General features: G+C 43.4%; 1 protein-coding gene across 1 annotated transcript in view; it reads right to left on the reverse strand.

Moving 5' to 3' along the window:
* PTPRT (protein tyrosine phosphatase receptor type T) overlaps positions 1-14,575 on the reverse strand; it is a gene marked incomplete at both ends in the record, with an annotated part of 367,619 nt that extends 353,044 nt beyond the window's left edge. Inside the window, 1 exon segment of the mRNA XM_080354355.1 lies at positions 14,503-14,575. Within this exon segment, the coding sequence (XP_080210481.1) occupies positions 14,503-14,575 (73 nt within the window).
* Between the last annotated feature and the right edge of the window lie 1,346 nt (positions 14,576-15,921).

The raw sequence follows: 15,921 nt of genomic DNA on the forward strand, positions 1-15,921 counted from the left end.
TCAGGAGCAGCAGCCAAGGGAACTGCGCTTGCCCCAGATAACTCAGTCCAGAATCACAGAAAACACAGGAATAAACACCCAAAACATCCTCCACATTTTGCTTTCCTCCCACTCATACCCTCCTCCTCTCATTTTTACAACCCCCAGTTTTCCTTCTGCCTCCTCTTACAAACCATCACATCTAAGGACTCCCAGAAGCTGCTTTACCAAGTAACTCAGTCTCAGGCTGTTTATCAGTGTGACTGACATCCACCTCCCACCCAAACAGTGCTCAAAACAGAAGGTACAAAACCAGGGCAGCTTTCAACACACGTTCACAAGATAGATTGATTCAGCACTACCTCTGTTTCCCCCTCTTATCTTCTGCTGAGAAAAGGAATTTTCTTTCAAGTCTGGAAAAAATGCTTCTTGCAGCAGAAGTCTTTGCAGGGGGAGCTCTTAAATCATCTGTGGAACAGCAAGTCACTGAGCAGACTAACAACAGCTAGGTCCCCTCACAGTTTCTTAGGGATTAACAAGTCCTCACCTTCCTCCAGCTGGCAGCAGGTCCTTTGGGAAGCAGACATGGCCAATATGACCTGGGATGCTCTGATGAAGAGGAACATGGTCCCTTTTTTACACCCACTTGCATGTTGCCTGAGCCCAGCACAGCCCATCTGTCTCTCATGCCTTTTCTTTGCTTACTGTTTCCCCCTCCTAAGCTTTTCAACTTCCCTTGTGCCTGACAACTTGTACTACTTCGCTACCATTTTATCACTCCTAAACAAGACAAATGGCCAATATTACCGGTAATTTAAGGTGAGAGTAACATTACACGGGCATTTGTGGGGTTTGTCACGCACAGGGAAACTCTCCGGGTCAATAACTCAAACTGACAATGATTTGGTCCTTCCACAAGTCGGATTTGGAGTGCCGCAGCTATGCGAACACGGTTGAGCTCAGCATTTGCAGTACAGCTGGTTCCCTGGTGCTTGAGGCCATACCGAGCAGCCAGCCCAACCACCTCTCAGTCAGCTCAAAGCACAGGGAGGTTCCATTGTCCAAGTCTGTTTTATTTAAGATGTGAAAAACCGCAAAAGTAAGTTTAAAATGCAGTACCAAGAGAAAGAGGATTTTGCTCTAGCTTGGAGATATCAAATAAGGAATGCTGCACTTTGTAGCACCACTCCGAATAATAGCATTTAGTGAAGTTAAGCCATGAACAGCCCAAACTCATTCAACCTTTCATGAGAGAGAATAAATTCTATTTGTGTTCCCATTGACAGAATTCAAACACACTGTAAGACCAGTTCTACAAAGCCAAGCCACCTGGACAGCAAGGATACCTCCAGACCTTAAGGAGATACAGGTACTAGAAGCCTTTTCAGGTCTTCAAAAGTGTTCAAGATATCTTAAAGAAACCTCTCAGCTTCTAGCAGCAAACATTCTAGATAACTGAGTGTTTCTCCTACAAATCTCTCTCTCCTCTTGTACATCGTCTCAAAAAAGAACTGGTATTTTTCCCTAAAATGAAAATGTAACAGCTACTGACACACTGATTATTGCCTTTCTGTACCTAGTGGACAGCACCAAGACAGTAAACCAGGATGAGCTAACATAATATACCAATTTATTCAGCAAAGTCAAATATTTGATGAAGCACACACTGAAATTTAATCAAACAAGAACCACTTGGGAAAACCTGCCCTATGTATCAGTTATGTCCAAATAAAATCCTGAAATACTATTATTTATATATGTATATAAATACACAGACAAAATGTGTAAATCCAAATAGGTATCGCATTAGGGTTGCACTGATTTGTGCAGAGAGAGTATACGCAGAAATACAAGTATCAGAAGACAGACATAGATGTACTGAGGCAAATCCAGCCAAGGGCCATGTAGATGATGAAGGGATTTGGAGCACCCAACAGACAAAGAGGCTGGGGCAGCTGGGACAGCTCAGACTGGGGCAGGTTCATGGGCATCTTATCTGGTCTGCAATTCAATTCCAGTATCAATGTCATTTAATTTAACACTTGCATAGCTCTCTACAGATACTTGAGCAAGAAAGTGGAAAGTACCATTTTATGCCATTTTAAACTGGAGGCCTGTTCACAGAAAGCACATGATAAATAAAGATAAGGGGAACTGCATCTTGCTGATCTGGGGGGTGAGATGGGGAGCGGGGTTCAGAAGTCAAGATTAAAGGCTATGTTTACTCAGGGAAAAAAAACAACAGCATATCTGAATAGTGTTGTGTTTCACTACTCACAAACTTGTCACTGTATGACAAAATTGAAAAGGATTACCTGGGTCCATTGTAAATGTCCCCAACACCCAAAAGAAAGACATTAAACTTTCTCCACTACATAGACATAAATCAGTCACAAATGAAACCATCTCACCTCAAAAATAAATTAACCACTGCTCAAAATGAGGAAAAAAACCAAACAAACAACCAAACCCACAAACAAACTCTTTCACTTCCCAGCACTTGTCTATTTATCATCACAGCATCTTTCTTACAAAGAATACTTGCCAGCCATGTGAAAATCAATGTCTGCCCTGCCCCAACGCATCCGTCCCCTGCCACAGAGCACCCTCTGAAAAAGCACATTCCAGAACCACTTACAATGGAGACACCCCCAGGTATCTACCTCAAAAAGTGACATGGCTATGCTGCACTGCTCCTTCAGGTGCTGCTCCTACATACGGGCTCCCCAAGGCTTATATATAATTATATTTAACATAAACCATCTTCTCCCAACCACCTAAAGTTAAACCATTTCTTACCCTGTCAATCTAACACACACAGGTATCTATAATCAAAGTACAGTTTCATTCCTAACCCTGAGCTCTACGCTTTGGCTATGAAAGGTGAAAAGGGCAGAAGAGTTTAAGATGCAAAACCGCCACACTCTTCAAACAAATTCTAGAAGATACAAGCATCAGCATTCAAGTTCTGACAGTTTGGTGTTTGGGTTTAGTTTGGTTTTGGTTTGTGGTTTTTTGTGTGTGTGTTTTGGTGGGATTCTGTTTTTTTTGAAATCAGCTCTACTGATTTCATTCCATGAATGTTCACAAATTACAGTCAAGGTCTTATCAAACCTTCTAGAGAGGCATTATTTGATAACAGTGGGAGTGCAAGGGGAGTCAGTCTGAAAACACACAGCACTCATATTGTCTTTCATCAGGAGATCAAAATATTTCAGAAGTGCTCATGAAGCTTCCCCAGGCTCCTGTGAGATGGCAAAGAAACATATATGCCATTTACAATTGGCTTAATTGAGATGTGGAAAAATTAACTTGCCCAAAGTTATAGAACAACATGGTGTCAGAGCCCAGAACAGAAGACCTGAGCCTCCAAAATCCCCAATCCCTGATCTAAGCATTGCAAAATACTCATCTATTCTCTGCCTGAATGTCTCACAATGCAGAAATTTCTGCAAGTATAAAAAGCATTACGAAGGGAGCAAGGTTCTCACGCAATTTACATCATTTCAGTACAACATTCAATAGGCTGCTTTGTCATCAAGGAACACTCAAGTTAGGTAGAAAGGGCAAGGTTTCATTTCCACCTGTGAGATTACAAAACACAGGTGAGTCAGAGCTCTTCAATTCTCCTGGAAAACCAGGAGCAGGGAGAGGGCTGGGGGCTGCAATATACTTATTTCTAAAAGATTAATTAACAGTGGAGTATCATAAAGGACTTGGGGAGGGGAAGACCTTGATTCATGTTCACCCTAGAATACATTTTCTTTAAATCCTTTCCCTTGTGTAATTACACATATATCACAGATAATGTTCTTGTGCTCGATTTGCCTTGCTATAAAAATGGCAATGTAAACGCTTTCCTCCTCCTTAATATCTTTGAATCAAAGTTATTATCTGAAGAGAGGTATCCTGGGGAACAGTATTGAATACAACAAATAGTTCTTCATCTGTATTTACTTTCTTTTTAGAAACATTAAAGTGGAAGGAAGAGAGCTGAGTGAGTCACGGTCTAGTCCCACATAAATAACAGCTCGAGTATGCGATTCCCACTCCCATTACCTTCTGCTATTTCATTTTTGTGTCCTATGGACAGATAGTATCAATAAGCAGCAGTTTAAATTTCTAGGCTTCTGTTTTGTCCCAAGTGCCCCCTATTTCTGAACAATTAACTAAGTCATCATTCTGACGCAAATATCTTGAAAAATGACAGCCTTTCCTTCCTGTGTTAATTAGATGCCTGTGGAATTTAAATCCATGGCAGTAAAAACATAGAAGGAAATTAATCCCACCGTGCTTTTCCCAGATTTTTGTGGCTTGTCACAAGCTCCTTCCATGACACCATGATCCTCGGTGTGCACTCTGAGCAGAAGATGCTTTAACATGCAGCAGCTTGTGATGGATGCACCTCATGGCTGGTTGGGATGAGCTTAAGTACCAGCCTTGGGAAACCAAAACCCAAGAGCTGGTGGCTGCCCAGTGACACTGGAACATCCCCTTCATCAGGGCTTCTCTCCTTGTACCAGCAGCATGGGATAAAGCCACCACAGTGCCACCTTCCATCTATCAAACACATGCGACATTCAACTTTTAAGATAGAAGACTAAGAAAAAATTGTCTTAGAAAAAGCTCTGCTAAAACAGTTTAATCGCCAAATCTTTCTCACCTTCCTACTCTTCTTAGCAGGGAGTTGTTGCAGCGAAGAGGAAAGTTTAGAGAGGATTCCTAAATAAATCAAATCACCTTTGTGGCCTCAAAATAGGAACCAATCTGCATATTTATTAGGAATATGTCACAAGCACACACATATACTGTTGCGCCACAACAAATTCCTGGAACATAACCTAACACTGCTGGACACAGGAACAAAGAATGACCGCTACATATGGCTTGTTAAAGGAAAGAGCAGAGTAAGGAAAATTAATTGGAAGCCAGAGGGTATAAAGAAAAATGAGAAAGTTTTGAAGAAACTCATTATTTGTTCTCTTCAACACTGTAATAACGTAAGTGCTGAGAACAAAAACGAGATACTACAATTGAAGTTAGTTTTCAGAAGACACGAATTCCCTCAAGTTGACTGATAAATAACAGTCTTATTTTCTCACCTCCTTTTCCTTTAATCAGATTCAAATAATCAATTATTCAATTTAATTGCAACAGCACTGGTTTCCCCAGCCAGCTCTCTACTATTTCAGTTAAACCGAACAAAGCACTTGATGACCTTAATTGCACACATGATGCTGATTTTGATCCAAACAAAAAGTACAAGTGGACCATGAAGCATCACGTAGTAAACACTTTTATAAACAATCACCAAACCTCAAATCCCAATTCATTATACTCCAACTGTCTGCTTGCTGGTCAAGTCTAAGCCGCAATATAACTCATCAGAACCCTCTATGATCACCTTACAGAGGAGTTGTTGGCACAGCTCACTCTGCCCAAGTATCCCAACTTTTGCTCATGCAAAGTTGAGAGTTGACTTTAAAAGGGTTGATTTTTGCTTGGCAGGTTCATTTAAGGACAATTAATTATACTTTCTCCTTGGCCAGGCCCTGGCAGTCTCCAGGGTCAGCCCTGTGCCAACAGGGACAGCGTGTGTGTTTGTTTCCAAGCTTTCCGCTTCTCTGATCATTGCGACCACGTGCTGATATGTTAGCACACACAGCATCCCCCATTCTTTAAATCATAAGAAGATATTTACTGTTTGTCTAGGAGAACCTATTGCTAACAAAGACAATGTATTCAGGAAGCCGGAGCGATGTTTTGACCACCATTTTCATAGTAGAAATCCCAGTTTTTAAAGTACGTGTAAGACTCTCTACAAGATTTATTGAAACCTGTATTTTGCACTAGATTATATAGGGTTTTTTTTTCTGATTCACACTGGAATGTTTGAATCTCAAGAACTGCAGGGGAACTGCTCATTTTAGAACAGCTATTTGCCTATAAATCAATTTTCAGACCACGTTCGTTGAAACTTTTCAACTGGTCCTAGAGTGAAATATTTTCATTTCTCCCCCACGAGATTTCAATAGCAGGTCCAATTCAAGTAGGCAGCATCCAAATAGTCAGCAGCATCCCTGGCACTAACTATCTGCATCTGTTTTTATGCAGGAATAACATGAAATAATGGCATTGCTGGCAAGCAAACCGCCCATCGCTGCTTCTTTACCTGCCTTTTGCAGGCAGGAGTGAGATCCTTTTGCCCTAAAGGGAATGAGTCAGTGCTGGCAACCAAGAGCCAAACCACACGATTACCAAGAGCTGGAAGCCACCAATCGAAAAGTCAAATTTATGAGATTACGTCCTGCTTAGTCAGAGCCAATAACGCAGCAAAAAGCTCCGTCTCAAACCAACACCAAAGTTCAAAACAAAATGTTTAGAAGAAAAGGAACTTGAGGAATTGGCTTTAGGTTGCTGATGGACATAGCGACTTCTGGACATTCAATTTTGACTGCTACACAAAACCACATCGCATCTGGGCTGCCTGGCTCAGGCTCCAAAGCAATGCCAGCAATGTGCTGAGGTACCAGGCATCGCTGCCATCCTGATGAGCTGCTCCGGTACAGACAGGGATGGATAGTTTCTCATTCATTTTCCTTTTGCATGCTTATTCTTTGCCATTACTGAAATAAGCAGTGTGCAGCTGTAGTGTGAGCACAGGAAGAGATCTCTCAAGTATAACATCAGCTGAACTACAGTAAAAACAGAGAAAACTGCTTCTCTCATAATTTAGGCTCTTAAGTATTAGTGACTGGCAAATTTGACGTATAAAGCTCACATACTTTGTTCAGCCAAACTAGAATTAGTTACTAGCAAATTCAAAATATCCACGTCAGTTTTGTTTGTGAATACGCATGCTCAACCAGTCTGAGAAAACATCAGGTTGGAATTAAGTAAGGACAATGAAAACTGGGCACTGCAGCCCATGTTTTTGCCCAAGAACCAAAATTTGCAGCAACCACCTATCTAGCAGTAACCTTGCTGACAGTCAACATACAGGAAAGGAGATGAGAGAGGCGATGGCAGAGACAGTCCATGAGCATCAGGAACAGCAGCCAATTTCTGAGCTTTATGATATTTTATGTCTGCTTCCTCTCTGTTTCTATCCTGTCAGGCTTCTCTTACCTTTCATGTTCCTTTTCATACTCATTCCCTTCCTTTTCCTACCACTCTCATCATCCTCCCTTCCCATCATCTCCTCCATAACCAGCCCCCAACCCAAACGTGCCGGCACCTCATCAGCTGCCACCCTCACTGCTCCTGTTTCTTCTGTTCTTTCTCTCTTTTACAACTGCAAGATGAAAATCTTCTTCGGGGCACAAAAATGAGTCATTTGTGCCTCTGAAGCGTTTAACACAGTTGGCTCTTCAGATGTTTTAAAGTTACTACATAATAAAACAACCGCATTAGGTTTAATAAACAATAAAGACGCAAAAAGGGACTTTCTGTTAAAGATGCTCACTGGGAGAGGACTTGGTACCATTGCAGAGAATGGCCTATCACGTCCTATATGAGAAGGCAAATAAACTCTTCAGCTCAGCCAGCTCACAAACACTCGTAATAGCTGGTGCACATTTATTTTGGTGCTTTTAGTTGTTAGGAACAAAGGAAGAGAACAAAGCAGTGAAAATTCTTGACAACAACCCAGTGTAGTCAAGTGTGGAGTTATATACACACAGCCTCTTGGCTTAAGGTTTTGTTCTGCTTGGTTTTAAATATCCCTCTTTCTGCCACACACCTCTAGAATAAAATATCAAGACATATATCCCCAAGAAAAACAAACAAACCAACCTGATTGTGGTGGAAATACATTACACTTTACAGTTTCAGCAACAACTGTTTCTATTAAGAGCACTGAATTTACACCTAGAAAAACCAAATAAGATTTGGGCTGCCAGCACAGAAATGGGTGCGCACTGACAGAAAACCCCTGTTTTGGAGAAAAGAACCATCAAGCGCAGCAGCTTCCCATCCTGCTGACAGAAGTGCTCTTCTGCTTACCCAGCAAATACCCCTGCAATTCCAATAACTCTATTTCTAAAGGAAGAAAGACTCATCTATATAACAGTCAAACTGCCTTAATTCCCATCCTCCTCCTGCGCTTCATCTTCAACCCTATTTCTACTAGGTGGTCACAATCACACGTGCTTTCTGCCAAGTGATGCTTTTACCAATCTTTATTATCTTCTTAAATAAACAAAACCATGTGGCACCAACACCGCTTTCAACTCTGTGCTTTTTAATTAAAAAAAAAAGAACCCAAAAGCGCACTATTGCTGTATTTGCCTATTTAGGCCTTTTTCCTTCCCACCTGCTGGTGAAGGGCTGACCTTTGAGTCAATACTAAGGGAACAAAGATGTGCACACACAGATTAAACTCGTTCCACTAACAGTGACAAGTTCAGCAGTACTGGAAGCAAAAGCCCTACAAGAGTATCATCCCCAGAACAACGGGAAGCTCTATTGCTGCTCAAGCAGGTAATGATATTTTCTTCAAATTCAAAGAGAGAAGGATTGATTCACAACATAAAAATGGATTAAGTTATAATACTCTTGATATTGTTGTTCTTTACAATATTGCAGAGGACAAGTAGCGAAACAACCTTCTTTTGCTCAATGTACAGCTCAATTAGCAGCCAAGAGCTGCTTCCCAGTGATTTAACACAGCCACTACCTGGGAATGAAGCTGAGATTATGACAAGGATGTGAAAAAAACACACAGTAAATGCTGTTTTCTCTATTACATCGGATCTGAAGACATTTCAGCTAACAAAACAAGAGATATGGGATACTTTGAGCGTCTCCAGTACAAGGGAAACAGCAGAACTGAATAGAGAGGTTTGTGTAACCATAGGTTGCTCAGGCTGCAGCACTGATCTGTGCCCACGCAACATCATCAGCTGTCAAACCCCACAGCCTTTCTGTGAGATGAGCTCAAAAATATCAAGGAACAAGAGCCAGGTCCCACCCTCCCAAAATTCACAAGCAGCTCAATCATTTTTTTAACTACATGAGCTGCGCCACTTCAAATCGCAGCAGAACTCATCACTTCAAGCCCCCAGCCTGCAGTCCCAGGGAGATCTCGCTGGAGAGGAGAAGAAATCAAAAGCCTGGCCTTGGATTGATTTACAAGCACTAGTTAAAAGCAAACAAGAAAGCCAGAGGAGACCAAGCACTAAGTAGGTTCACTCGTCCTGGGGTTTCTTGTCCTATTTACCAGGTCTTGTTCACAGGTTGATATGCTTCACTCCTCAGAATTGCATCATCTTTAACTGTGGCGTTAAAAAACCCACAGTCGTCTTTCTCCAAAGGTGCCTGTTTTCTATAACTGACTTCTCGGTATTTTCTTCTAGAACATGCAGTGCCCTGCCATGCAGCTTACAAAGTATCTGACGTCCCTGAGCCGTGGTATGATAGATAGGACATATTTATCGGATATTAAACAACAAGCAGGTCTGATTAAATGATGTATAGTCCGATTAAGGCATAGTATTTCTCTCTTCCACCATGGAGATATATGATCTTTAGAGCTTGCAATAACGAACACTAGAAGCAATTGCTTGTTCTGTAATTACAAGCGTATGGAAGGACGGGGCCAGGTTGTAAGAAGTCCTTATGATGCCATCAACAACATTTCCCTTCTTTGTGGGTCTGCTTTCGGTTGCTCTTTTGCTTTAGGTTTGCCTGGAAAGAGCAGGGTGGTGGGAGGCAACCAGCATTCAAAACAAAGGGCCAGGAAAGTGCCAAGGCAGGAGATGGGTGAGGATTTCCCCCTCAAAGAAACACAAATAAGTCCAATAATGTTAACCAGGACAGAGCGCATCACCAGGAAAGATCCTAGAGAACTAGGAAACATTAACAGTGCCAGAAAAAAAGTGACTCTTGGCCAAATAACACTGTCTTAAATGAGCCAAGTCACGCTGCTCCATAGAATCATCATAAAAGCCAAGTGCACCATATCCTTCTCAAGAAGGCCAGTACAGAGCCAAGAAGTGTCAACCCTGTTCTTGTTCTTTGTGGAAGTGGAGCCCTCAGGGACCAGGGTGATGGGAGGTACACGAGGGTTCTCACATCACGGCAGGAAAACTGGGTTGCAACTCAGGTCGGTTTATAACTGAGAGTGACCTCTATATGCTGCTGTTCTTTGAGTTCTCTGCAGGGAAAACCTCATCTGTGAATGCACCTCCAAGCACCTTTTAGAAACTCCATTACATATTTTTTCTATGCATTACAAGACACCAAAGAAAGAGACTGAAGAAAATAATTAAGAAATCTCTCTCTAAAGGCTTTATATAGCAATACACACAGGCACTGCTGCTGCTCGTCACCCAAACATCGTAAGAGTTTTTAGGAATGTTAACTAGGCTGCAGTATTTCTATAGCAAAACAGATAAGTATTACAGCTCTTATTGCTCACTTTAGTTAATAAACCCATATATGCCTCAATCGGATTTTGGCAGGTGGATTTCAGATGACTTTTTTCCCTTTTTGTTTTATTTTAATTAAGACCACGTTAAGTCTGTTTCAAATTTGCTCATTGCCAAAATATTTAAGGTCTGATGCTAACGCTGCGCACCTCTCCATTCTACATTCAGCACTTTCCCATTCAAGCCAACAACAATACCTGCCAATACACATTTGTTTACTCCATTTATAAAATTACAACGAAAATTACCAGAGGCATCAAACAACTATTATGATAAATAAATGAGCTTTAAAAAACCCATTCGCATATACAGAGAGAGAATCAGAGAGCCACTGATCCTTCTATGCAGAATGCCATTCAAAGGAAGGATTGTTGGTGCAGTGCTGAACAGATCAATTTATTTCCCTTTATTCTCTCCACTTAACTGGATTTTATATACAAAAGTAATTGTTCCTATAAGAAACAACCCTTGTCTGTGTCTTTGGAAGTTCACAAAACCTCAGACCTACATCTTTACCACTATGAGAGTTTCCATGGTAACAGATGATGGTGCCTTGTAAAAAAACACAGTAATATTCTACAGTAAGTGTCCCAAATCATTCCCATAATATTAATGAAAACTAGAGCACGTGGGGCTGCACACAGAGCATAACAGACTAAAAAAGTACAATAAACAAGAAAAGCAGAGATGAGGGACTTCCAGAAGGGTGGATGATAAAGAAGGGCTCTGCATTTGTAAAAGAGAAGGATTATCACCCGGAGATTCACAAATGCCTTCATACACACCGTGACCTTTCATTGCCACCGTTGAAACAGGCAGTTTCGCAGCATCACCTATTTAATTTCAGTTGTTTATGTATTAGAAAACAAATCAAGCCAGTCAGGAATGAAAAATAAAGTTGAATTGTAGTGCTAACAGCTCCCCAGAGGGACTGAAAAGTGATTATTGAGTTAAATGGCTGCATTGTTCACAATTGCCACACAGAGTAGCTTGCTCAGAGAGATCCATTTTTCATTGCCAGTTTACTGACAGCAAAATCTGTACATTAACTCCTAGTAAATCAATTAATCTTCCCCCCCCAAAATTTCTTGTAGTTTGCTTCCCTGTTCCCTTTCCCTGGAAAAATTACATATAATGAAGAGTCAGTTGCAGTAACTTTATGATGCAGCAGCCGTGTTTGAAACAAACAGCTACAGCTCCAAACACTGAGGAACTGGATAATGAAAAATAATTAAACCAAACATTAACATCAGAAGAAAAACAAGGGTCAAAGTAAACCCAATGTAAACCCCCTGTCCTACTTTCACAGCTGCAAATTACTTTGCTCTCTATTTTCTACTCTGTTGTGCTAAACTGGGTGAATAGTCCAAGTATTTGGTGGCGGAAAAAGTGCACTCGTGCTCTAAGGAAAAATCTTCCCCATAAGCAAAGTTGCTTATTTTCTGAAATCCTGAAAGAATCTGCAGTTACTAGAATTACCCAGCGATACTTTTGGCTTTTCCACGGGAAAGCAGAGGAATTAAATCAGTAGGTGACCCTAAAGCCATCAAAAAGTTTAGAAGCTCCAAAGCATACCTTCAGTTATAAATACATACAGATACTGGAGGCAATTGGAAGTAATTGCTCAGGAAAAGAGTTATAAATGGAGCAATACAGAAATCACATAGAGAATTGAGTGTTAACCAGCTTCCTCAATATGAAACTTGGTATTGTGGCAACAAGCCATCGACCCTCTGCTGTCACTTTGTATAACAGTATTTCTAATTTTATATGTTGTAGATAATACAAGGAAGCAGCAGCGGCTGTGCAAGTCAGGTAGGAACTTCATACCATTTTGTCTTGAGTTGGGGTTTTCCTACTTCTTAGCCTAACTATCCTCCAAGAAAATAAATCCAAAAAAGCCAGTCAACTTCTTGCACAGTGATTTTTCGGGATGTTTAACAACAGGCTGCTGAATAAACACATTAGGCTTTGAAAAATAATTCAATCAGAAAGAGACAGGCGGTATTTGCATCCTAATAGTTATGGAGACAGCACCACCTGATGGAAGATGCAAAAATGCACCAATGGCATTAACTGGAATCTCTCCAAACTTCCCTGAAATGTAAGGTACAAAGTGCATTTGGAAAACTGCTTTTTACCATGAAAATATCAGCTATATGGACAGAGTCCAGAGCACTACACTTCATGCCAGATATATAACCTAGGAGGAAAAGATTTTCTTATTAACTTCATTAATAAAAGCAGCTCAGAAAACATTGATTAAAATCAGCTCCTCTTATTTTGAACAGTAAGAAGTGCACTAGTAAAATAGGAAACAGAAGGCAATATTGATGATTAGGAAACCTTGCAGTCACTATTCCCACTAGACTGTTAATGAAAACAAAATATTTCATGGCTTTCTGAAAGTGGGGATTAGTCAGACTTTTCATTAAGTTTGCATTATTTAGCTCACATATTGCTATTTCTCTCAAAGTGTTTTCTGCCCCCTTAAAAGTTTGCCATTTACACAGAAAAGTCTGTTTTCTAAGCATCTGGTTCAATGATTCATCAAAAGCCAAGGATCTAATCTCAATTGATATTACAAGTGTCGAGAACACGAAAACACAGTTGGAAGAGAGCAGAGAGGAAAAAAATACGCACACGACGAAAGAAAACAAACCCTAGAGCTCCACGTATTTCTTACTCAACGAAGAAGCTATTTAACTAGGCTACGTTTCCCAGCCTTTCTAATAAATCCGTGGATCTGTGCAGTTGCCTGGCAATGTAAACACGATGCCACGGTGGTGTCAAACCCTATGGGACTGATCCCAACATCCCCTTCGCCAACCTGACCATCATCTCCTGTGCCGTCCAGCTCTTCCCACGCCAAAGTTTGAGCCAGACTGCCCTGAAGAGACCAGGCTCAGGGTATCCACAGTGCTCCTGTACTCCGCACTATTTCAGTTCTAAAGTGAGACAAAGTCATTCAATCTCTCAGTTTTAGTTAAGAAAAAGATCTTTCACTGGTTGAGATCAACTTAGGCGTGTTGCATGTATGAAAGATCAAGTCTAAAGCACTGAGATTTATCCCTAAATAATGTTGCAGGGGGGATTTTTCCTTGTCTTAAATACATAGATGGGAAAAATTGGAAAAAAGCAAACCACATAGAAAGCTAGACAGATGAAGTCAGGAGATAAGACAGTTCCAACTGTTTATATTTTTTAATATAATGAAAAACTGCACTGAGGAAATTAATGACATATTAAAAGATACAAGGGAAAACTAAAATCACACATATCTTTGGTTTACCTACAAAACAGCACAAGAGAAGAAAACCAGCCCTACAAGCACCTGTCGTCTTCAAGTAATTCAAACTATGCCTGAAGGAACTTGTAGGAGGAGGAAAATAGCTGGTTATTATTAACGTACACATGCCAGGGAGCAAAGTGTTCCTGACATCAGAGCGACAGAGAAAGCGACAACTGGAAGGAGCCAGACCGAGTAGCTGAGCCCCCCCAGAAAGTTACTTGAGCTGTGAGATCCAAAGGGAGGAAAAAAACCACCACAAACCAAACCTGCTCCTAAACTTCAGAGAACCAGCCCAAAACCCCTTTGCCTGACTGGAGGGGAAAAGCAGCGACTCCCCCCGGGCTGCGCACCCTTGAGCGGCCAACTCTTGCCTTTGACTCGGAAAGCCCATTTACTACAAAAATAAGACTCGAATGTCGCAAATCCGTGAATAAAGGCGATGCTTTCACCTCCCAACCCCACGCAACTTTCCGAAGAGCGAACCTCCCCGCCCCGCAATCCCGCTCCCCGGCCGGACCCGCACACACCCGGCGGAGCCTCCCGCACCCCGGGGCTCCGGCAGCGTCCACGCCGCGCTTTAGGAACCGACTTTTAATCAGGCTGCTCCTTCCCCCGCCGAGCAGCCGCCTTCCCACAGACGTTTCCATCCCTGCCCGCTCCGGGGCTCGCACGGGGAGCTCCCAGCGAGGCCGGGAGGCTGGAGGAAGGGATGAAGCCAAGAGTTCAGGCTGCCGGGAAGAGCCGTCTGCCCCGGGGCTCGCAGTCCCCACCGCGGGGGATGCTCCGCGGAGCGGCACTTACCTGCGAAAACCTGTCCCTCCGCCTTGGCCAAGAGCTGCAGGAGAAAGACGATCGCGGCGGCGACGCCGAGCATCCTTTCCCCGGAGTTCACCTGCCCTCCCCGCTGCCGCGGTACCGCTGCCTCCTTGCAAATATCCCCCGCATTGGTGGCTCGGGCGCGGCGGCGGCCCCGGCAGCCGGAGCCGCGCTTGCTGCTCGGAGGAGCCGCCGAAGTGGCGGCGGGAGGCGCAGGGAGCGGGCGGGGGCGGGCGGGAGGCGCCCCCCGAGCCCAGCGCCGGCCGCGCCCGCGCAGAACCGGCCCCGCTGCCCCGCCGGGCGGGGGGCAGCACCCCCGGCCCCCCCTCCCACTGACTCAAAGGCTTCCTCAGTGGCTGGGTTGTGGGTTGGGTTTTGGTTTTTTTAATCCCTATTCAAGCCCAGCTGCACACACAAAAATCTCCTCCCGGTACAGCATCTTGCCAGCAAATCGAGGTTTTTCTGCTCCTGCCCCTATTTCCAGCGGGGATGGAGAGTAAGCGCAGGGTATTGCGTTAACAGGAGGGCTGGGATTGTGGCTGAACACAGGGATGGGAAAGGAAGAAGCGGCCGTCTGCTGGAGCCAGGCGGGTGAGAAACCGCAGGTTTCAGAGGGTCCTTTGTTAGAGCGGCTGTTACGAACAGCTTACAGGCATTTGCAGCTGAAAACAGTAATTTTTGTGATTATTCACTTTACTTTTGAGAGTTAACTGCTAAATACCTAATCACACCGTGTACCACTACACAGGCTGAGACACAATCTTGAACAACGTTCTAAAAATTGCTTTCCATGGGCAACTTCTCTACCAAAAGAGCATGCCTCTCCTAAGGGCAGGGGGGAAGGCACAAAACAGGAGACATCACAATATCTACCAAACATCTGAGCACCGATTTGCACAGGAAAAGAGAAGCGGTGACCACCGGGATAAAGCGCCTGTTTAATCACCAGCACAACAGGGGGATTGTTGTAGACGGGAGCTCAGCCCTCACGCCATTCCCGCGCTGCCCGGCGTGCCGGTACTAGAGTGCTTTAATTTAATGCAACACCGTTTCCTCATTACGTCTACTCCCGCTCTTAGTGTTATTGAGCCTCCCCCTCTCTAAGGTTCTGGTTACTCCCCCGCACCCCCCGGCTCGTCTCTCCCCTGCTCCACCCGGGTCTCGCCGGCAGGGGGCGGTGTTGCACTAGCAGCGCCCCCCGCGGCTGGGACGGGCCAGCGGAGCCCGGAGCGGCGGCAGCGACAGCTCTGCCACCCGCCCCGGACTTCTGTTATTGTTTTAGCCCTGGCCCAAACCATAGCATTGAAAAGAATTTTTCCCCGAAAGGGCTGTGGGGCATTGGAACAGGATGCCCAGGGAAGCAGTGGAGTCACCGTCCCTGTAGGAGTTTAAATGAAGCTCTTA

This window comes from Nesoenas mayeri (assembly GCF_963082525.1).
Source record: "Nesoenas mayeri genome assembly, chromosome: 16".
NCBI classification, from domain to species: domain Eukaryota; kingdom Metazoa; phylum Chordata; class Aves; order Columbiformes; family Columbidae; genus Nesoenas; species Nesoenas mayeri.